The following is a 23,508-nucleotide window of genomic DNA, read 5'->3' as shown; positions in this document are numbered from 1 at the left end:
AACCAGAGAGCGAGTTGTTGAGATCTGGAATGTACTGTCTGAAACGGTGGTGGAAGCAGATTCAATAGTAACTTACAACAGGGAATTGGATAAATACTTGAAAAGGAAAAATTTGCAGGGCAATGGGGAAAAAGCAAGGGAGTGGGACTAATTGTATAGCTCTGCTGAAGAGCAAAAAAAGGCACAATGGGTTGAATGATTCTATTAGTTGCTCGATATGTCAATCTATACTTTTTCAGAACAGGGGTATTGTACCACACATGGTATTATTTTGCTGCTTATGTAGATTTGTGTACCTTCGAGGCCACAATGCCGAATTGTAAGTAAGTGCACCTTCAGGCTAATTGGAATTTAATTGCTTTTTGATGAGAGGGCTTCTCAGATTGGGATGTACTTGGGAACTTCAGGTTTAAAGTGAATCTCCTGTGGCGTTGCTCATGGTAGGGTGGCAGTTGAAACAGAATGTATTATTCTGCTGCTGCACTTTCAGATGTGGGTCACTTTAAAGCTACAAATTTAAGTGACATTAAGGAAACATGGGGGCCGAAATTCAGGGTCTCAGAGACCCATTACTGCCTGTTTGCAGTGGCCATTCGTCAAAATCGAATGGCCGCTGCTCAGGGATCCCCGACATAGATTCAACCCGGGAGGTCTTGCAGTAGTGTGGGCCGCCACCGACTCTTGTGGCACTGTGGGGCTTGCGCACCGCTGCCGCTCCAGCCCGGACCCTTTCTCACAGTGATGAAGGCGGCCCTTTAGCTGACTGTGCCCCCGCCAGCTTTTAGGGCTGGTACAGAGTGGCAGAGATTTCAGAGCCAGTTTAACTCGACGACAGCAGCTGAGTCGGCAGCAGAAAAGTCCAAGAAGAGATCATCTGGGGGAGATCAGCGAGCTCCGGACAGGCTGAGATCCAGGAGCCAGCTCCGTATTGCTCAGCAACAAGTCCAGGAATCTTTTCAATGGACCGGAGGAGTTCAGCGCAGAATCCACACTCAAAGGGAGGGAGAGGAAGAGAGAGAGGGGGAGGGAGGGAAAGAGAGAGGGAGAGAGAGAGAGAGAGGGAGAGAGAGAGAGAGAGAGAGAGAGAGAGAGAGAGAGAGAGAGAGAGCGCGAGAGGGGGAGGGGGAAGGGAGCAAAAGAGAAAGGAGAAAGAAATAGAAGTGAGGAAAGGAAATGAGAAACAGAATGAGAAAATTTGATTGGGGGAGAGAGAGAAATAGAGAAATAGGAAGAGAAAAAGAGAAAAGGGGGAAAAAAAACGAGAGAGAGAGTGAGGGAGAGAGAGAGAGAGAGAAAGAGAGATTCCGAGATTCACAGAGAGAAAATTGAAACCTCAATCCAGGGGCTTAAAACTGGAAAGTCGCCCCAGCTCAGCATTCCGAGCGGTAACAAATGGGATTCTGTTCCACCTCCGCCGCTTCCAGGCTAGATCCAAGGTCATCCCCATCCTCTGTCATTGAACTACAGTACGCAGAGGCCGAACTCCAAGCCATCGTCAACACCTTCATCGAGGTGTACGAGAGCATGGGCCTTACACTAAGCATCCTTAAGACAAAGATCCTCCACCATCCTGACCCCGCTACATAGCACTGCCCCCTGATTATCAAAATCCACGACAAGGCCTTGGACAACATGGACCATTTTCCATACCTCGGGAGCCTGCTGTCAGCAAGGGCAGACAGCGATGATGACGTTCAAGACTGCCTTCAGTGTACCAGTGCAGCCTTCAGTCGCCTGAGGAAGAGAGTTTTTGAAGAACAGGACCTCAAATCTGGCACCAAGCTTATGGTCCATAGGGCAGTATTGATACCTGCCCTCTATATGGCTCAGAGACATGGGCTATTTCCAGCAGACACCTCAAAACATTGGAGAAATGCCACCAATGCTATCTCCGCAAAATCCTGCAAATCCATTGGGTGGACAGACGCACCAACGTTGGTGCTCTCGCTCAGGCCAACATCCTCAGCATCGAAGCATTGACCACGCTCGATCAGTTGTGGGCGGGCCACATCGTCTGCATGCCCGACACGAGACTCCCAAGCCAAGCTCTCTTCTTGGAGCCTCGACACGGCAAGCAAGCCCCAGATGGGCAGAGGAAACGCTTCAAGTACACCCTCAAAGCCTCCTTGATAAAGTGCAATATCCCCACCGGCACCTGGGAATCCCTGGCCCAAGACCGGCCAAAGTGGAGGAAGAGTATCTGAGAGGGCGCTGAGTACCTCGAGTCTTGTCGCCAAGAGCATGCAGAAAACAAGCGCAGAGAGCGGAAGGTGCGTGCGGCAACCAAGGCTCCCCACCCACCCTTTCCTTCAACCACTGTCTGCCCCACCTGTGACAGAGACTGTAGGTCTGTTCAACCATCTGAGAACTCACTTTTCGAGTGGAAACAAGTCATCCTCAACTTCGAGGGACCGCCAATGATCTTACGCATGCCTCGCCTCAGTGTCTCCCCTATGGCTGCCTCATGGATCTGGGAAGGCTACTGTGTTCGGTGTGTGGAAGCTACAGATGTCCTTCTAGCATGCCCTCGAGCAGCTTTGGGCCTGGAAGGGCTGGCTGGAGACTGGTCAACACCCTCCTGGGAGGGTTCAGTCTGGCTTGGCTCGGGCGAGGCCATGTGTGGAGGCACTGGCGGAGTGACAGGTCTGGGGCCAGGAATGCTGCAAGCCGGAGGGACTGCATCATCCATATCCTAGCCCGAGGAGCCTGAGTCACTCACTGGGGGCGGCACAATACCACCACCACTGATCTGAGGGAGGTCAGGTCGGTGCTGTGGCACCACACCGGAAGGTCCCCCGTGGCCTGTGGTGGACCCAGCCGCGAAAGCAACACTGAGGTCTCGGGGGGACATCCAGCTGAGACTGCATGCGAGCAGCCACAGTCTGAAAGCCACCAGATATGACAGCACTTAGACCCTCCGTCGACTCTTGTAGAGCCGCGGCCATCCTCTCCAAAGCAGCACCGATACGTTCGTTCCCTCGCGCCTGTGCTGCAATGGCAGCTGCCACATCACCCTAAGGGTGAATTTCCCGTGGGAATAATGCCCCAATTAAGACTGCAAACTTTCAGGTTTGAAGGGCTAATAAGACTGGAACACTTTCTTGTGGTCAAAAAGCTGAATTTGGAACCAATGGCCGGCGCAAACTTTGCAGCGCTAATCGGGGAAAAAAGGCCTCAACACCACCAGCTTTCTGGTTGCACTGAATTTCGGCCCCAAGGTCAGCTAATATGCGAACTAAGAGGGTGTGGACATTGTGACTCCAGCATTTTGTGTTGCTGAAGAGTACATTCCATTTAACTGCCTTTATTGCATTACACTTTTTTCAAGTCTGACACAAATTTACATTGGATAGTATCTAATATTTGAAGGGCGACACACAAATTAAGTGTAATGGACAGGAATTATATGCACGTTACATGTTTTTGTAGTATTACTAGCAGAGCTGCCATAACATAGCATATGGTAAGGGGTGTGATAAGAACAGGAGTGCAAACCCAAGTAGTATCAAACAAAATGATTTGATTGATTCGCCTTTTTTAAAAAATTGGTTGCCGACTGCTCCTTTGAGTCTAGTTTTGTGACCTAAATGATTCCTAGCTTTCATTTTGATTTGCTACTAGCCTATTGGGGTGTTCCTTACCTGTTCAGTTGTGATTGGTAATTGTTTCTTGAATATGAAGTTTAAGCCAGTTTGATGCCCTTCTTGAACAAAAATCTGCATGTAAAAATCTGAAAATCGTGAGATGTGACAGCACAGAAATAATAAACTATTAAGTCAACAAATACAAAAAACAGAATGATGAGATACTGCACTTGCAGCTTCTAATACACCTGACCCTAGAAGGACAGAAATCTAATGACGTTGTGAATACCTGATTGAAAAGCTATGTCCTGTGATATCTGCTTTAGCAAATGGAGTACAAGAAGTTTCTCCCGAAAGTACAGTGTGAAGATATGTGGAAGAAGATGAAAAGTGCTCGACAACAACCAATGCAGAACAGGATTGCAAAGGTGGAAGATTTAAAAAAACCACTAAATATAACTTGAAATTTTGAGTTAAAATGACGAAATCATGCCTTTAAGGTGATAGAGACTGCTGAGAAGAATGAGCACAGAACAGCAGCAGTACAGACCAACACAAATAATTCTTCATTCGGGCGAAAGAATGCCTTTCTGCAAGCAAAGCTCAACGTGATTCAAATGAAAGGATCTGAAGTACAAAAGAAATCACATGGATGAGATGCTGCACAGATGAATCCATGTTTTTAAAGGACACTCCACTTGGGAGCTTAAATTTATGTAAGCCAACAAGCAGACAGTACTAAAACTGGCCTATGAATAACAAACATTAGCTGTATTATCTCTCATCAGCAATTTCCTTCTCTGGGACATTTCAACTCAAAATGCGAAGTAAAACAAATCTTTGACCTTCGCAATTCTGTTTTGTGCAGGGTGTTGGAGTCCCAATACATTTTCTTTCGGCTGTTTGATACAGCAATTAATAAGTCATTCAAAGTTGATGTCAGAAAGCAGTCGGAATACTCGATGCTTGATGGCCTGCATACCTTCACAACAGTGGCAGAATAAGGAGGGCCACCATAGCTGAAGTGGTGAGTGCAACATCCTTTGATAAAAAAAATATGTAGTCTGGAATCCGAAAGAAATCATTTGATCATGAGTTACTGAACATGACAGCTTGGAGGAAATTAAAACAATCTCCATGGAGCATTCGGCAAAGGAGTGATCAGCTGACCATCATTCTGTGAGGACTGCATTGAATTGTTTTGATTGGACAGAAGTGAAAGAAATTTCGACCCTGAAGAGTGATGTGCTGCAGGATAATAACACAAGGACTGCTGGTGGGGGTACTGTAGCAGCTCTTATTTTATTTCTGCACTCTGCTCTTCTGCTGATTCAGTGCTGGCAATATAATTAACATGATAGTAGACAAACTAACCTCAAATGGGTGTGTATATTGTTTTATTTATTGAATCAGAATATTGGCGTGCTGTGTACTGGAGAGAGGAGTGCATGATGCGCAAGCTTGAGAGAGGAGACAAAGTACAGGTGCAGCGACCAGAATCCGGAACCGTCGGGACCGAGGCCGTTCTGGATTCCACGTTTTTCCGGACTTTGCAACACGTCTTTCTGAAGTCACCGGAAACACCCGAGCCCAGGTTTGGGTATTTCCAGACTTCGGCACGTCAGAAAGGGGGGGGTCGCCGCCGAGGAGCTGCCCCCGTTGAGGTGGAGCTGTTTGGGCGGGCCCTGCCTCCAAGGAAGTGTTCTGGCGGGCCCCATCATGATGGAGCTATTCGGGCCGCCGGCCCCGTCGAGGTGGAGCTGTTCGGGCAGGGCACTGCCGAGGAGAAGGTGTCCGGGCAGGGCCCTGGCGAGATGGAGCTGTTCGGGCGGGCCCTGCCGCCAAGGAAGTGTTCGGGCCGGCGGGGTCCCACTGCAGAGGTGGTGTTGGGGCGGGCCGGTGAGGAGGCCCCGAGGTAAGGGCAGCGGTGGCTAGCGGGTCGAGGCGAGCGGCGGCGGAGCAAAGGCAGCGGCGGCAAGGTGGGGCCCGAGGTCGGACAGTGGCGGGGCCCCGAAATCGGCAGGGTCAGCGAGTCCGGATTCCGCAACATTTTATGGATTCCGAATGACCCTGCCGCCGAGCGGTCCGGAGTCCGGAACATTCCGGATTTTGGACGCTGCACCTGTATTATTTGTCTGAAAGAAGTACAAATATGTGTTACAGCTTTAATGGTACAAAGTCCAGTCAAACAAAACAAATGCGAATGACAATTAAAACTAAACCCAAAATGAGACACGTTCAGGATATCAAAAGCCTACTACAATGACAGAAGGGAGAATTGGCTTGGGAAGCAAATCACAAACTTACTGAGACTACACGATGGAGTGTAATGATATCAAATCTTTAGTAATTAAAAAATACCTAAGTGATAGAAAAACCTTTAGCTGGGTGCACACTAACAAACACGTAGAATTCCATCCACACAAGTTAACTACAGACCAATTCTTTGGGCTCCAATGGCAACAGAGACAGTCCAGTGAGATGTGGTAATATGCTTTGTTGACTTGAAGAAAGCCTATGACTACAGTTGGCTGTAAAAGATTCTGGAACACAATGCTGAAGTTAGAATTCAATATAAAACGACTCACTCGCTGTGAGATCTGTGCACGCAAGGAGCTGTGGAATTGGAGTTGAGCCCTCAAATTTATATCAGTGTTAAGAGTCTGGCAGCTCAACCATGGGAGAGGGGAATAATCACGTTGTCCTGACTCAGCACCTAGGCATGCTCACTGTCCGGATTGTTCTCTGGAGAACAATCGGAGTGTCACACTCCCATCATTCCTCCAAGTGAGATTGGCCAACTCTGCAAAGCCCAAAACTCGAGTCTGGAATCCTCCTGAGCTGTTGAAGCTCAGTTTTACAACATATGGTGAATTTATCATTTGGGCTATCAGAAAGCATTTCAAATAATCTGTTGAAACTAATAAAAATGACCAAGATGTCTTAAATTTTAAATGGACATGTTAACATCTACATTTTAAGCACTGTTTTCACAATAATTAAGTGCATATTCAACAAGGTGCCTTTTAGGTTTAGTGACTAAAACCCATTTGTTCTTAAATGATCTTGCAAAAATGATTTAATCATTTAAATCATTTAATCCCAGGACCTTCCAAAGTGAACAGGAACTCAAACAGATTAACGTGGTTACGCTCAAATTTTGGAATATGTAAAACTGTTAATCAGAATGAAACTACTCCAGTTTAAGAGTATAATGTCAGAACAAGAAAGGGGGAACTAAACCAGAGGCTCCCAAACTGTGGGGTATGACCAGGTTATTGAGAGGCATGAGAAGGATGCTAGCTGTAATCACTAGCGGGTAACGTTTGCAATATTTATTTCCGCCATTAGTAGTGTGAAAGCTCAGGCTGTTTCTAAGTCTGCTCTCTCCAAAACTCCCCTCGAAACAGTTCCAGCTTACAGGTACAGTACTTTCAGTCCTATTCAGTTTAAATGGGTTTCCATCAGTTACAAAAAGTTGTTTGCCTTCTGGCCTGTGCCATAAATGTCTTCTTGAAAGTGCTCAGGAACCCTGGGGTCTCCAATGCCAGAGAGAAATAAATAAATAGCAAGTTGGTGTCTCCCAACTCTAATCCAAAAATCTGTTAAAAGGTTTTTTGCCCCAGAGTTCTGCAGCTCTCTGGAGCATTCAAAGTCGTCTTTGGCACCCAGAAACATCTTTGCTGGTTCTTTGGGTGCAGTAATTAAAGCAATAAGCGAGTCCAAGGAGGAACTTTGGGGCGGGTTGGGTTCGGGTCAGATGTTAAAATTTAAAAAAATCTGAACCCTGCCTCTAATTTGCCCGCTTTCAGGTTTTACGCAGGCGGGACAAAGAGCGGGCAGCCAACATGCTTCCAGGAGGAGGGTTGGCAATTTAAATATTTGAATAGGGCTGGCAGCCTCTGAGTTTACAGTGGGCGGCTGGGTTTTCTAGGCCTCAGGAAACCCGACAGCTGAAATGAGGTGAGGAGAGCTTCGGGGAGCTTATGGGCCAGAAAGAGCTTCTCCCCAGCCCCCGCCCCCACCAGCAGATGCACCCCATATAAAAGCTGTGGAGGTCGGGTATCGGACCCTCCCCTGATTGGAACCTGCACACCCCACCTGCCCGCCCCGGGGTTGTGACCGACCTTGTCCTGCAGCCTGCTTCAGAATCCTCCCTGCCCGACTGGAAGCCAAGCCCATCAATTAGGTTGACGTCCGAGTGGGGAAACCAGTCAATGACGGAAGTTAAAACTCCACAGCATGCAGGGTTCTTGATTTCCCGTCCAAAACTTCATTCCCCACTCCACCGCCTATGTAACCCGTCCCTGTTAATATCCAGGCCTTTAGGTTGAAATATCAATTGACTAAGTGCTGGCTGATCTTACCAGCACAGGCAGTAATGGAGGGGAGCGTCGCTGGGAATTCTATAATTATTCATTAATTTTCAATTTGCACCAGCGAGGTCCCCTCCATTGTGGCACATAATAAACGTTCTACTTGAACTTAGTCAAGGAGTGCAACACAATTCTAAAAATCTCTTAATTCAAATGATGAGCTCTAATGGTTCACTCTATTCTATTAAGTTATGTCATTGACAAACAACTTGTGGTTCGTTTGGAGGCATTATCTTTTAGTTTTCAGATCCTCACATGGATTATTTATCTATTAAGACTGTTTTATTATTAGACAAAACACTGCAATACTTCACTAAACTGTCAAAATGAAACTAGAACTGGGTAGTGGGAGCTGAGTGGCTAAAAATGGCAGACAGTTAATTTCAATATTCAAAGAGTATTCTTAAACAAGTAGGTACCAAATCACATGCTTTGTTCTGCTGCCAAGGACAATGTTGACATGATGTGATTCCAAATGCTCAGAAACACTTTCCAGAACATCAGGAATTAGGTTGATAATTATCAAAGAGTAAAGTAATCCTATTGGAAAGACACAAACTATGGTTTAACAGAACAAACATCTGTCTAAAATGTTCAGCTGAGATGTCTGAACAATTTTTACTCGATTAACGGTGGGTCATCAAGACAGTACATTTTCACAAGATCACAAAATAATTATAGATCAGGAAGGCCATTCGGCCCATCTTGATTCATCTAGCCAGAGATGCTAACTGCACCCTATTGCAACATCTAACTGTTTCTTAAATGATTTGGATGTTTTTGTTCCACTACTTTATTTGGATGCTTATTCCAAATGTTCATCTCTTTAGTAAGAAGAATTTCCTGATATCTTTCCAAAATGTACCCTTTTCGAGTAGGAACCAGTGTCTCCTTGTTGTACTCAAACCTATCCTCATAATCAGACCCTTGATATAGGGTGCTCTTCTCGGCACTGCCTTCAGTGTTGAATTTTAACATTAAGCTTTGACAAATTGGCTTAAAAGTTCTAATTCATCAAAGTGAGTATCATAATATAAGATGGAAATGTGAACATTAGCCAGCCTCTCGAGCTGCTTTGCTGATTAGGTCCATGTGGAGAAGCTTTTCATGTTAACACAAACAACATTTTAGAAAGAAAAAAAGACTTGCATTTATATAGCGCCTTTCATGGCCTCAGGACGTCCCTAAGTGCTTTTGCAACCAATGAAGTACTTTTGAAGTGTAGTCACTGTTGTAATGTAGGAAACACAGCAGCTAAGTTCCCTCAAACAGCAATGTGATAATGACTAAATGATCTGTTTTTAGTGATATTGATTGAGGGATAAATATTAGCCTGGAAACCGTGGATAAATCCCCTGCTCTTCTTCGAAATAGTGCCATGGGATCGTTAATGTCCACAAGAGAGCAGATGAAGCCTTGCTTTTAAAGTCTTTTCTGAAAGATGGCACCTCCAACAATGCAATGTTCCCTCAGTACTGTACTGGAGTGTCAGCCTAGATCTTTGTGCTCAAGTTTCTGGTTAAATTTTATATTGTTTAATTTATCAATTTCAGTTACGCAGGGAGATGAGAGAACTGCGGTTGTTCTCCTTAGAGGTTATGGGGAGATTTAAAGATGTTCAAAATCATGAAGTGTTTTGATAGAGTCGATTAGAAGAAACTGTTTCCAGTGGCAGAAGGGTCAGTAACCAGAAGGCACAAATTTCAGATAATTGGCAAAAGAACCAGAGGAGATGAGATAAAATGTTTACATGCAGTGAATTATGATGATCTGGAATGAACTGCTTGAAAGGGCGGTGGAAGCAGATTCAATAATAATTTTCAAAGGGGAATTGGATGAATATTTCAAGGGGAAAACATTGCAGGGCTATGGGGAAAGGGCAGAGGGGTGGGATGAAGAGTGGCACAGGCATGATGAGCCAAATGGCTGTATCTGTGCTATATCATTCTATGATTCTATATTTGAACAGTGGTAAAGGCAAGCTCCTTTCATAAATGAGCCCTTATTACATGTGCGTTTAATGTTAGATTTAATTTAAATAGAAATGTGCACATCAGTGTTACAATTAGGATTTTAGCAGAACTGATGGTAGGTTTCTCTTAAAGTGCCCAACAGTCTAATGACAGATTTTTGTTCTTCCAAATTTTGATTGTGTCTAAGCTACGTAAAACTGGGGAAGCACAGGCCATCACAGGTCTGCAACCAGTGCTGAATGCAATTGGAGCATCAGATAAGAAATGCATTACAGCACATTTTTGCTCAAACATGAATTTCCGATAGCATTTTGGCATCAGTTTCCTAAAAAGCCGAGTGACACCACCAATGGATGCTAAATTGTAAATGTCTAAGAAGTTAAGAACTGTACGAAGTCAGGTGTGATATATTTGTTATTACGTTACAATAGGCATTTTGCGATATGGAATCCAATGGAGGAGGATGGACAATAGTACAACGTCGTCAAGATGGCAAAACGGATTTTAAGCGCACGTGGAAAGAATACAAAACAGTAAGAACTTTTCAAAGTAATCTTGGAGGACTGGCTAGTGCAATATACCATTCTAGCTTTGAGGAGCTGGATTCAAATTTGGCCTGATAAAAATCAATAACAGATGGCCAAACCTCGTCCTTTGTGGGAGTGAAGCTACAGGACAAAACTTGGCAATAATCTGGAAGTTTCACTCAGACGGGCCACGATAATGGCCAATGTGGGAAGAGATTTGTCTTTTCCGAGATTATTATGGAGAAAGCTTTGTTATGTGTATATGTATCCAGGATCTGGGTTCAATTTTGCTCGGTGATTTGCGCCGTTTTTTTGGCGCACGCCACTTTTTTTGATGTAGGTTTTTAAATTCAAATTTCCGCAAGGAATCTGCACCAGCATAACTGAGTTAGTTACGATTTTTTTAGGTTCGTTTTTTTTTGACATCATAGTTACCTCATGTCTGCACCAGTCCAGTTTTTATCCTTTTTCGAAGTTTGCCCCCCCAAATTTCTCCTAGCTTGGCTTATCTGGCCACTCTCGAAAAACTTTCTGGTGAATTAAGAGAAAGCAGCACACATTGAAAATTCGGCGCAGAAAGACGCCATTGTTTTTCTTCGAAGTTTTGGAGGGAGTCAAGAACATTTTAAATATGCATCATTAAGATTAAAATGTTTTACCTTACAATAGAGTAGATGAAAGTTTGATGGAATTCTGTAGTTTTCATTTTCTTTAAATTCACACGCCACCACCAAATGTCTGCAAACAGGGCTGGAGGGTCGGAGCGCCGGGCGGCAGAATCAGCCCCGCGCTCGAAGGGTTCGGCGGCAAAACAAGGTGTGGGGAGGGGGCGGTGGCGCAAGACTGCACTATCAAGTGAGCCCGAGAGGTTGTGGGGGGGGGGGGGGGGTTGGTTCCTGATCACTGCGCTTGCTCAGACCTGCGTGTGGTCCATACAGACCTTGGGGAGAGAGAACAAAGAACCTGTCCCGCCTGTCTGCCGTTTTGAGCTTCTTGCAAGGGAAAAATTTAAGCATGGGGGCAATACTGACAATGCGAGTCTTCTGCATCATGGTGCTACGGAGGAGACAAGTGATTCAACGTCATCGCATGAGGAACCTCAGAGCCCGTAGGGTGCTGGGCAGCAAGCCTTACCCATGTCGGGTATATTGAGACAGGCATTCATTCCTGCACCTGAGTGATGCAGACTGCGTCAGAAGGCTGCGTTTCTGCAAATAAGTTATAACTGAGATCTGTGAGTTGGTGAAAGCAGACCTCAATCTAGAAGTGTCAAGAGGACTGCTTTGTTAATTGAAGTGAAGGTTACAGCTGCACTTTCATTCTATGCATCCGGATCCTTCCAAGCTACAACTGGGGATGTGTGCACCATTTCTCAACATGCAACACATGCAATGCATTCGGCAGGTGACTGCTGCACTATATGCCCGGAGGAATGATGACAAAGTTCCCCATGACCGCTCAGGCAATGCGTGACAGGGCTGTGGGCTTCTCCAGGATTTCTGGCTTCCCAAAGGTACAGGGCTACATTGATTGTACCTACATCGCCTTGCAAGCACCTGTCGAGGATGCAGAGTAGTACAGGAATAGAAAAGGCTTCCACTCCATTAAAGTACAGCTCATGTATGATGACATGCATTGCATCATATCAGTTGATGCAAGATACCCTGGCAGCACCTATGATGCGTTCATCCTACGCGAGAACACTTTATCTGCCATGTTTCAGCAGCAGCCAGAAGGGCAGAGCTGGCTACTGGGAGACAAAGGGTACGGTCTTGCCACCTGGCTCATGATGCCCCTACACGTAACCCGGATGGAAGCTGACCGGGAATACAATATGTCATACATTGCGAAGCGCAGCATCATAGAGAGAACCATTGGCATCTTGAAACAGTGTTTCCGATGCCTGGACCATTCCGGAAGCTACTTGCTATACTCACCTGGGATTATCATTCAGTTCACTGTTGTGTGCTGCATGCTGCATAACTTAGCCATCATAACGCAGCAGCAGCTGGTAGTAGAAGACCCACCTGCGGTGAGAGTGGCTGATGATAATGATGAGGAAGGTGCAGATGACAAGGAGGAGGAGGACGAGGAAGTCATGCAACTACCTGAACCCGGAGCACAATGGTGGAGGAGGGCGGGCCGTCGTGCCCCTGTAACGATTGCTCGAGTCTTGCGCCAGCAGCTCATCCGTGAACGCTTTGCTGCCTGAAGGATCAGCGGCAACTATTCCATGTTTACTGTTTGGACATGTTCCGCAATGTGTTGTGTTAATGGAACAAATGATGGAAATGATTCTTGTTTACTTCAAAAGTTGTGTTAATAATGGAACAACTAATGGAAATGATTCAGTTATAATTTAAAATATATTTTATTGAAAAGTTTCACAAACATTTGTACTTAACAACTTTAATAAAAATATTCTTGTATCAAACTTTAAAGTTTTCAGTTAAGATAACTTACAAACTTTAAGATCACTTACAAATTCTAAGATCACTTACAAATTCTAAGATCACTTACAAACTTTAAACTTGTAAATTTACATAACTTACAAAAAACTTTTAATTTGAGAACAGTTACAACAGTAACAATAACAACAAGAGCAGCAAAGAAAGGATGCGCCCATCTCTCGTTCACTTTATTCTAAGATCATCTGTCGTGCTTGGTCTTGGTGACTCCACCACCCCTGCCCGCAGGCGGTGGTGCAGTGTGTTTGGGATTGGTACCAAGCTTATTCTTTCTAACATCGTGGGTAATGCATACCTGTTGAGGGGGAAGAGGGCAGGCGGCAATGTAGACAGCCCGGCCTGGGGCTCTTCAGAGGTTGGTCTGGCGATTGGAGTAGGAGTGGGGGAGTGTCAGTTGATTCTGGCAATGGGTGTGGGATCTGGGCGTGTTCCCTTATTGCAGCGGCTAACTCCAACATGCCCTCCCTCATGCGCACTGACAGTGTCTCAACGACCTCCAACATTCTCTCCCTCAAGTTGAGCAAAAGTGTCTCAATTACCTGCAACATTCTCTCCCTCATTTTCAAAGAGTGTTTCAACTACTTGTGACATTCCCTCCCTCATGTTCACTGATATAGTTCCAGCTGACTGAGATATTCCCTCACTCATGGTCCCCGGCATCATTTCCACTTCTCGTGATACCTCATCAGCCACCCAACTGACGGCGTCCAGGAGTGATTGCATAAGGTCAATGCTCTCCGCACACATTGCCATCATCTGAACCACATCTGTTAGATCCTGCAACTCAGGAGAGCGTGGTCGAGCTCTCCTTCCCCTCCTCACCACGGGTGTGCCTCGCAGCATTCCAGTGGGACCCGCAGCCTCGGATGGTGGGGCCCTGGATGTGCCTCGTTGCACCCCACTAGGACCCGTAGCCTGGGACGGTGGGACCTTGGGTGTGCATTGCTGCACCCACCACTGGGACCTGCAGCCTTGGAAGGTGGGGTCCCTGGGTGTGCCTCTCTGCACACCATTGGAATCCCAGTCTCGGACGGTGGGAAACCATGCAATGTCCCACCAGCACTCAAACCACTTTAAGGGAAGGGGCTAAGCAACTCAATGGGCGACACCTGCATCTCCTCTATAGTGAGTACAAAAGATGGGGCTTCATCCATCCCCTCCCCCCCATGCTCTTGGTCTGGAAGGTGTTCTCCTCTTCAGGCTAGTCTGCATCTGAATCTTCTTCTGCATCATCAGGGTTGGCCTCAAGTTCTGCAAAATATAACACAGCAGACAAATGGTTAGCAGCAGAGAAGGGGGCAGGATGGGTGGCATGAGTAGGCTCACACAGCACAGGCTGTGCTGATTTGAAGGACCACAATGAATGATAGCACATTGCATCAACTGAGGCATAGCTGACAGAGACATCCCCATGAACCGAAGCATGGCTAGCCCACGCAGTACTTAATATTTAGCAAAGTCAGACTGTGGAATTTGTAGGACCTACCCTCTCCCTCGAGTGTGGGCCCAGCTTGTGCAGTGGTGGTTGCTTTTCTCCAGGCAGGACCCATCAAAGCAGCAACCTCGCTTCCAAGAGTGTCAGTGCCTGCAGATTTGCCTCCTGTTTGAATTCTTTCCCTTTTGTTATGTGCTACCTTCCTCTGCAAAGATGAAAATACAACTTTTTAGAAAGGGTATCTTTCAGCTGGGTGGGACATATACGGCTGGTCACATTTGTAATTCCATTGAAAAATGAAAATATTACTTACACTAACTACTTGACCAAGGTCCTGCCATTTCTTTTTGCACTGGCCTCCAGACCTCGGGGTGGTCACCATTGCACAGTAATCTTCTGCAAGTTGGTTCCAGCGTTTCTTCATTTCTTTTGGTGGAACTTTTATGTGGCCCCTGCTGGTGTCCAGCTCGTGCCATCTGCCCTCAATCACAGTAACCAGTGCCACCACTTCATCCTGTAAGAAATTCTTGGTCTTTCCACCGCGTTGCATCTTGTATTTCAGCTCTGATTTTTCCAATGATAATTACAGTTCTCACACAGCACTCAACATTCTCACAGACACAACTGGCTCTTTAAAAATGGCCAATGCAGACCAGGAGCTGTACTGCGCATGCGCGGAAGATGCGGCATCGATTTTTCGGCGCAGACAGCAGGCTCCACCCCCCGAGGCGACTTGACAGGCTGTGCGCCGCCAAATTTGAAAAATACAGCGGGGAAACTTGGCACAAATATTTTGAGTATTCTGGCCTAGAAAAATGGGCGTAACTCCTACAATACACCAAAAAATGGCTTTTGGGTAAAATTGAGTCCGAGAAGAGGACATCAGTCCCATATGTACTCAGCTCCATCCTTGAGGTGGTGTCATCTTTGTGAACCAGCCATTCCCCCACCCCCTTCCAACACACACACACTCCTCCTGGGAAAGACACTAAGAGAGCTGTAGCCAATTCAGGATCCCCCTGCCAAAGATTCTTCTTTAACCCCACATGAGCAATCAGGTGAGCTCCAGATCCCATCACCTCAAACATGCCCTCTACTTGCATAATATTCATGCCTTTAATAATTTTGAATGCCTGAATCAGATCCTCTCTTAGAATCATAGATTGTGTCCTGCGCTCCATAATGTAGGCACAGAGAGCCAGCACTCACTTAGGAGTGACAGGAAGGTGAGTGGAACAGAGAAGAGCATTATGTGGGTCTGTAAGAGGGTGACTGCAGAACAGGAGATTGGGACTCACGTAGTCATGGTGCTGGAGGGGGGGGGGGGTGTTGGGACACCAAGGTATGAGGTGGGTGGGGAGACTGAGATTGGGAAGGTGTGGGGGTGAGAGCAGGTCAGCAAATTGAGATTGCAACTTGCCGGGAGCAGAAGGCAGGGAAAGGGTGACAGATTTTGACTCTGGGCAGTCGAGCGATTGGAGCTCAGAACAGGGGACAGAGGGAAAGGTGACATGGAATCACTAGCAAGTTGGGCTGTCAACTAATTGCAGTTAACATTTTTGGAGATAGTCGGCCACAGACAAAAATCTGAAAGATTGTAACTAATAAATTAATTCAAAATAACGGATCTCAAATGTTGCCAGCTCTAATGATTAATAACTTTCGAAGAATAATTTCAAAAGGAATTGCATTATAGGAGAATTCTAAGCAAATATAGGGATGATTGAAGCATTTCATTTACCTTTATGGCTTCAATTAGCACTTTATTTCTCTAAGAATTTGTATTGAAAAGTGCCCGAGTCCTCTGCACGTGTGTTTCAGAGTCAGCCGAATGTCCTGGTATCTATGCGCACCAATAACTAAATGGCCTCAATTCATGCCGGATCGCTTGGCGAATAATTGCCGTTCATTTGTGATTACTTGCCCTGGAGTGCAGTGCTACAGCCGTCCTCTCACACCTCATTCAAATAGCATTTTGTTATGTGTGTGATGAAATAGGGTCAGGCTATAAGATTGTCAGCCATCACAATGAGACCAAATTCTGTCTTCACCAGATGTGCATTATCCAACAGAGGTCACTGGATAGCAATCAAAAGCAGGAATTTTTCTGCTTCTTATTCCAGGAAAAGTAAGTCAACTGCAGTATCCTCAGCCAAGACCTACTAACATAGCACAAATTACAAATCAAACTGGAGACTTTGCTGCTCTGAAAGGCTTACTAACATTTCTAGGCTGTGCGTTTACTTTGGGGAACTCATGATAATCAAATAGACAAAGAGTGTTACGGTTGTCCGATTTGGTGCTCCAACAGACTGTGCTCTACAATGACAGGACACAGATCCTTCCACACAGTGAGATTCTATCTCAATTGTGCTATCAGACTTAGCTGGCTTATATAGGCTACATGCCATAGGTGGAGAAGGAAGGAAACTGGAACATTGTTCATCTTCTTCCCGCTGATAACAGCCATAATTTTCACATAAATTTTGTGGTGGTAATGACAGTGAATTGTTAGCGTTCTTGGTCATTACCCTCTGAAACTGATGAAAGCTTCAGCTTTTCTACTGCAATATCACTGTTAAACACCATTTGAAAATGTAAGCCTTGTAGCAATAGGTCTAACTGAGGTTCTAACAGTGTATTGACTGCTAAACAACTGTTCTGGCTCTGAAAAACAAATTTTATATTTATGGAATGTCAAATTGCTTCATTATGATAGAAAATTACTATATTTTTCAATAATTAATAATATATACAGGTATTTTTTAAAATTTATGATATTTCAGCTTCTACCTTAGCTACATGTGTACATCCCAATCTTTATTTTGCTCTTTTTAACATGTTTTTTTTTAAGTAAATTGATAATCAATTCTTTTTAATTCCTGGTTTGCTATCTGTGAGAATTCTTCAATGTGAGTGGCTGCTTAGACAGTTTGATGACATCACTGCTGCTCTACCCTGGGGATTCCCCTATTGAGAGCGCTACATTTAATTTAACATCGAGGAACCTAAAGTTTTTGCCACAAAATCTCTGTGGGTAGCTTTCTTCGAGGCCACTGTCTCTTTGCCTTCACAGCTGGGAAAAGATGCATGGCAGAAAGACTGTTGGGAGAAAAAAATCCCAAATAAAACTAAGGGAAAATATCAACAAATATAAAAACGGTGCTAGCGTAAAACCCACAATTGAACATAATATTCAAATACAATGAAATATAACATATTTTACATATGCACGGCACTGTTAACAACTGGGCCCTATTACTTTAATGGATAGGGACAAAGGCAAAAAAAGTGTGGCTCACTTTTACAGTTTCATTCTGCTTCTGAAGTCCCCAAATAACACTCAAAATGTTAAACGTTCATTTGTTGTTAATGCTCAAAAATGTACTGTACTAAGAAAAATTAATTTCTTGACAGGGATTTGGTGATCCTGCTGGAGAATATTGGTTGGGAAATGAATATGTTCATCAACTAACCAATCAGAAGAACTATGTCCTTCGCATCCAAATGAGAGACTGGGAAGCGAATGAGGCCTTTTCACGATACAACCAATTCTATTTGGATAGTGAAGCAAAGAAGTACAGGTTGGTATTTCAAAAAGTTATTTTCTATCAAATATATTTTACAACATTGAGACCAACATACTTTTATGCACCAATTAAAATGTACGTTTCAATATTTATAATGTGCATATCCTGTGGATTTGTCTTGTCTGCAAAAGTGTGGAACTTGCAATAAGAAACAGTTCTAACTAATTTAATTAGTGGAATAGATACCTATAAGGTTAAATGCAACATTTGAATATTGTGAATCCATAGCTCCAAATTGGAAATCTGCTCTGGATAGGAAAGCAAGGTAGAACAGAAAAACTAATTAGTTGCAGATTTTATTTGAATTTTTTCTCCTTTAAATAAGTTATTTTGTTAGTTTACGTATTCTTTCAGAAATTAAGTTATTAATCTTAAGTTATTCGTTATTGACATTGGTTCATTTTCCCAATCTTAACTCAGTGTTTGAATTGTAAAAATTATGACAGGTAATAGATGCATTATAAAACAGAAAAAATGTTTCATGAAGAGGAAAGGGGGAAATGTTAGGGGAAGAGAGGGAAAGAAAGGAAGAAAAATCTGGACATGGAATGATGTACATAATACCGATTTACCGAACTAAACTCGGGTTCACAAAATCCTGCTTCCGTGCCTTGAGAATTAAGTTCATTATCTATTGGCTCTTTGGCCACTGTTCAGTGGTGTCACCAAATTGTTTTTCATTCGTTATTTATTGTTTTGTATATTCCATACTTTGCAAGTGTATACATACACATATTGAATCAAAATGTCCGAAAGCACTACAATCTTCTGATTAGAGACCATTTTTAATCCCATGAAACTCTAGTTATATGCAAGTGTAATTGTAAGGAAGTTCCATCGCTCGCAAAGTTACTGAAGATGATTGTACCAAGGCCATGGTACAAACAGATGTGAATTAAATAGAACAATCCAAGAGATCAAGATTTACTGGTGCTATAGTTAGAATCACAGCCAAGCAATGTGTTTCTTTACTTGTATCTAAATTGTATTTAAATTAATGAAAAATGAAGGATTTAAAAAAATAAACATGGGCTTTTCAAACTTCATGGGTTTTGAGATGATGCACCTTGCATATAATCAGCATTAGTCTTAGATCAGAAACAAGTGTTATTAATCAATGCCACAGAACTTTTCTACATGTTAAACAGAGTGAATAAAAAGGACATGTCCTGCAGGTTGAATCTCCCTTATCCGGGACTCCCTTATTCGGCACCACCCCTCGTTTGGAACCATTCCCGGCAGCAATGTGGCGCATGCACACAACATGGCTGGTCAAAATCCTCGAAAAATATCAATTAAAAAAAAAAGTGTGGCCATTTACACTTACAGACCCACAATAAATTTAGCCAAAATCCTCAAAAGATATAATGTAAAATAAACTGACCCAACTTCGGAGCCGACACCTTCGGGCCCGCTCGGGTCGACGACCTCCTTACCTCCTTCCTCCTTCGCACCCCCCCCCCCCACCCCCCCGCAACTGCTGCAACGTCAAATCAGTGCCGGCTGTCCTCCCTCATCGACCCCAACCCCACACCCTCACCCACAGCCCCCAGGCATGCAACCCGCAATGGGAAATTCATGGGAGAAGCTGGCATAGAGACAACAGCGGGGTTGCAGCCCACTACCTACCTTGACCGCACCGAGCCCGCCTTGGTAGGCAAAATCGCGGCCAGAGGTATTGGCTCCTCTATTGAGGGGGGGCTGAATCACACCTTAAAAAATCTGACTGGTCACCCAAATGACTTTTCAGTCCTGCATTTTGCACCTCTGTCCTCCCAGTGGGTGATGAAGATGCACCCACACTGGTGTGGATGCTTGCAAGAATATTCCAATCCTGTGACACCAGGCTAACCTGAATACTCCAGCAGTGTCAGGAGCAGAGGTCAGTGGTATAGTGAGATTCTCATTCGACAGTACTTAATGTTTGTTTAATGACCGACAGTCGTTCCAGCCAATCGGCGCATACACACACACTGAAAACACGTGACCTACCCTTATCCGGAAATATCCCCAATTCTGAATAGGCCAGGTCCCAAGGGTTCCGGATAAGGGAGGTTCAACCTGTACAAACAAAACATACAAAAATGACAGGCAGGAAAATACCAGCTGGTCTATCAAGCCGACACCACAGTCGTGATGGCTGGAGCATCATGGCGAGACATTCTCTCCCCGCCACACCACACCATGTAATCGCCTGAGAGAAGCAAAAAAAACACTGGGCTAATAAGGGGAAGGAAATTCTGGATAATTCCTCTCTGACCCCTTCAGGTGATCAAAGCCAGTCCAAGAGATCACATTGACCAAGCATTCATTATCTGTTAATCCTTCTATACTTACATTGTATATGATGCAATCTCTGCCCCGGCCAAGAACCAGTCCAGCTCCCTCTTGAAGGCATAGAGAGTCAGCAACCACCAACACTAGCTGGCAACATCTTCCAGAGTCTAACTGCTCTCTGGGAAAAGACGACTTACCCAACACCTAGCTTATTCCTACTTTTGCGCAGTTTACACGCATGGCCCTTGGGTTCTCCCCAATCTGTTGAACTGAAATAATTTATCAGTAGGCACACAATCCTGCCCTTTCAAAACACCTAAAATTGTTACCTATTGGTAACAAAATATTTTGCTTATGATTTTAGTTTCTCCAGATTCCAAATCACTCCATTATTATAGCAATAGTTCCAAGCACTTAAAGCAAAAAAAAATACTATTTGAAAATAGTAAAATTACAGGCAAATATAGATCAGAAATGAGTTCCAAATATTTTACTGAAACTAAGTATATATGAAGCTCTGTGAATTTAGATCTCAATATTGATCTGGAAAGCACAAGGTCAGCAGAGGCAAAAGTCCCTTCCTACACAAGTACATCTCATAGCATTTCAAGAGTGAGCCAGGTATACAGTAGAAGTGGGGCAGTGCTGTACATCTCCATTAACAAGGAAATGCTTTCTGAAATAGTACTTAGTGTTACCAAAGGTTCTGCTTAAAAAAAACAAATTTAATTTCAGGACTTTTATTTGGAAAGCCTCCAAACTTGAATAGTGCTGTAGTTCCTCAAGAGCATGCTGCTTTATGTAGCTTTTTGCTTTCCTGCTTGTTTTTCAATTCTGATACATGCATAAAAAGATCCATTTACCAGAGGCTACAAAACAAAACGACGCTCTCCAAGTCATTCCTACCGAGATCATTCCCCACTCATGTTTTCTTACTGTACTTGTCAATTATAGTTGAAGGAGATCAGCCAGTAGAAATCACGGCCAAGACTTTTTGCTTTGGGCACAGTGATCTAGGCACAAATTGCGCTCAAAATTACACTAGTTTTGCAAAGTGAACGTTTTGCTCACCTTTCCGCTCAGATTTATTTTATTACCAAATGTAAAATCTGACCAGCAATATTTTAAAAAGGAATCTAAAAATCTTTTTCCATTATAAAATATTCCCTGATCTATTGAAGTTTGATCAATTGAGCTGAAAATGGGCTTGTCACAAAAAAATAAACATTTTAATCAGTGTCTAGTTGACCACCTGTGAGTAATCTGATTTAAGTAATGGAAAATTACTTTAAAAAACTATACAGAACCATTTACCAGTTACATTGGTGCACAGTAGTTAATTTCTTAGTAAATCAAAAAAAATTACGAGCTTTTAAAAAGGTATCTATTAGTATCCTTGTGCCTAAAAAAATACAGCTTAATTTTAAGAGCCACCTCAAAGGGCCATAAATCCTTGCAATTAGCGGAAACTTGCCATGGTGATTTAATTTGATCTGGGGGTATGGCCAGTTTTATTGGTGGGCCGGTTTCCAGCACAATGGTTTTTTAATTGGCACAAAGAAAAAACTTGATTAGCGGTGGGTGCAATTTGAGCTTGAAACTTCTTTATCTTTAGCGCTAGCTTGTCCAATTTTGGGCGAATAAGAAATAGGAGCATGAGTAGGCCATACTGCCCCTCGAGCCTGCTCTGCCATTCAATAAGATCATGGTTGATCTGATCTTGACTTTAACTCCACTTTACTGTCTGTTCCTCATAACCCTAAACCCCCCCTTTAATTAAAGCACCAGCACAATTCAAGAATTACCAGCACAACCTAGTGGAAACTCCAGACCCATGTATGAATCAATTTTAGCTTCAAAGTTACCTCTTTAAAAAAAAAAGTGAAGATTTCATGCTCTACTTTGTTTTTGATATTTTCTACAAAAAAAATCCAGTAATTCCAGCTTCTTTCACCGCTCTGAAAAATAGTATTTCTGTGTATTTTCATCTGCATCGATATAGAGGAGTAAAGACAGGGACAGGCTTTGTAAACTATAACTCTTTTAACAGTCAGTATTGAGAACAATGATCATAAAATTCTGGCAGTTGCAGGCACAGATGCATGCTGGGAGTTGTACCTTGATACCTCACAGGGTCTCCTCAGCTGGCATTGATGAGTTTGGAAAGTTGTACGATTTCAGGAACAGGCATTTGGGAATAATGGGAGAGGGGACCCTGTGGAAGCATTACAAGGGGATTCCGGTTCTCTGAGCATTCGGGGAGGAGATGGACATGGTCTGGAGCACTGAGGGAGGGGGAAACCCTGGAGTATTAACAACTGGAGTGGGGCCACATGAAGTGATAGCATTGAGAGAGGTGGTCCAACAGTATGGGGTGGAGCAGTCAGGCAGCACTGGGGAAGCACTACCCTAACCAGTATACAATTGTCAAATAGAGTATAAGCACAATTAGTGCTGTAAACCAGCTTTATGCTGGTATCAAACCCCGAGGATCAGAAACTGATTGGGATTGGGTGTGGCTACAGTTCGGAGGTAGGCCAGAGAGCGAAAGAACACTAGGGTGAGGGCTTCTTTCATTCAATACAAGGCATCAGCCTTGGCTCAGTAGCAGATTCTTGCCGGAGTCAGAAGATCGTGGCTTCAAGCCCCATTCTAAAGACTTGACACTGAACCTAGACTGGCAGTACAGTGCAGGACTGAGGAAGTGCTGCACTGTTGGAGATGCTATCTTTCGGATGAGACTTTGAACTGAGGCCCTGTCTGAGGTGGACTGAAAAAAAATCCCACAGCATTTTTTTAAAGAGCAGTGGAGTTCTTCCAGTGCCCTGGCCATTATGTTCCATCAGCCAACACCTAAAACAGATAATCTGGTAATTTATTTTCATGCTGTTCGTGGGACCTCGCTGTGCAAAATTTGGTTACATTTCATGTTTCCTACATTACAGCTCTGACGACATTTCAAAAAGTACTTCATTCGCGATACAGCGCTTTGGGACGTCCTGAAATCGTGAAAGGCGCAATATAAATGCAAATCTCTCTTTACTTAAAACTGAACAACATGTTAAATTTCAATAGTCTAATGAATATACAAGTGTTATGTGATTTCTAATTAGTGCCTAATAAATGAGAACAAGTTGAAACAATCCGCAATACACAGTTCCATTTTCCACTCAATTATATTAATTACATTTTTGCACTCAAGACAGCTGGTTAGCACAACAAGGGCATAGGTTAACAAAATGGCATGTTTTGGAAATGATATGTCACATTAGTGTAGT

At 43.9% G+C, this 23,508-nt stretch overlaps 2 protein-coding genes across 4 annotated transcripts in view; one reads left to right on the top strand and one right to left on the bottom strand.

Annotated features, from left to right (window-relative positions):
• mcph1 (microcephalin 1) overlaps nucleotides 1-23,508 on the bottom strand; it is a 433,479-nt gene that overhangs the window by 210,836 nt on the left and 199,135 nt on the right. The gene's annotated exons all lie outside the window — the stretch shown is intronic.
• The window catches only part of angpt2a (angiopoietin 2a), a 112,792-nt gene that overhangs the window by 67,702 nt on the left and 21,582 nt on the right, over nucleotides 1-23,508 (top strand). Inside the window, exons 6-7 of the mRNA XM_070884911.1 lie at nucleotides 10,365-10,466; nucleotides 17,781-17,947. Coding sequence (XP_070741012.1) covers nucleotides 10,365-10,466; nucleotides 17,781-17,947 — 269 coding nt within the window. The remainder of the gene's footprint in view (nucleotides 1-10,364; nucleotides 10,467-17,780; nucleotides 17,948-23,508) is intronic.

The sequence above is a fragment of the Pristiophorus japonicus genome, chromosome 7 (assembly GCF_044704955.1).
Source record: "Pristiophorus japonicus isolate sPriJap1 chromosome 7, sPriJap1.hap1, whole genome shotgun sequence".
Lineage (NCBI taxonomy): Eukaryota > Metazoa > Chordata > Chondrichthyes > Pristiophoridae > Pristiophorus > Pristiophorus japonicus.
This window is presented reverse-complemented; position numbering and strand designations above follow the sequence as displayed.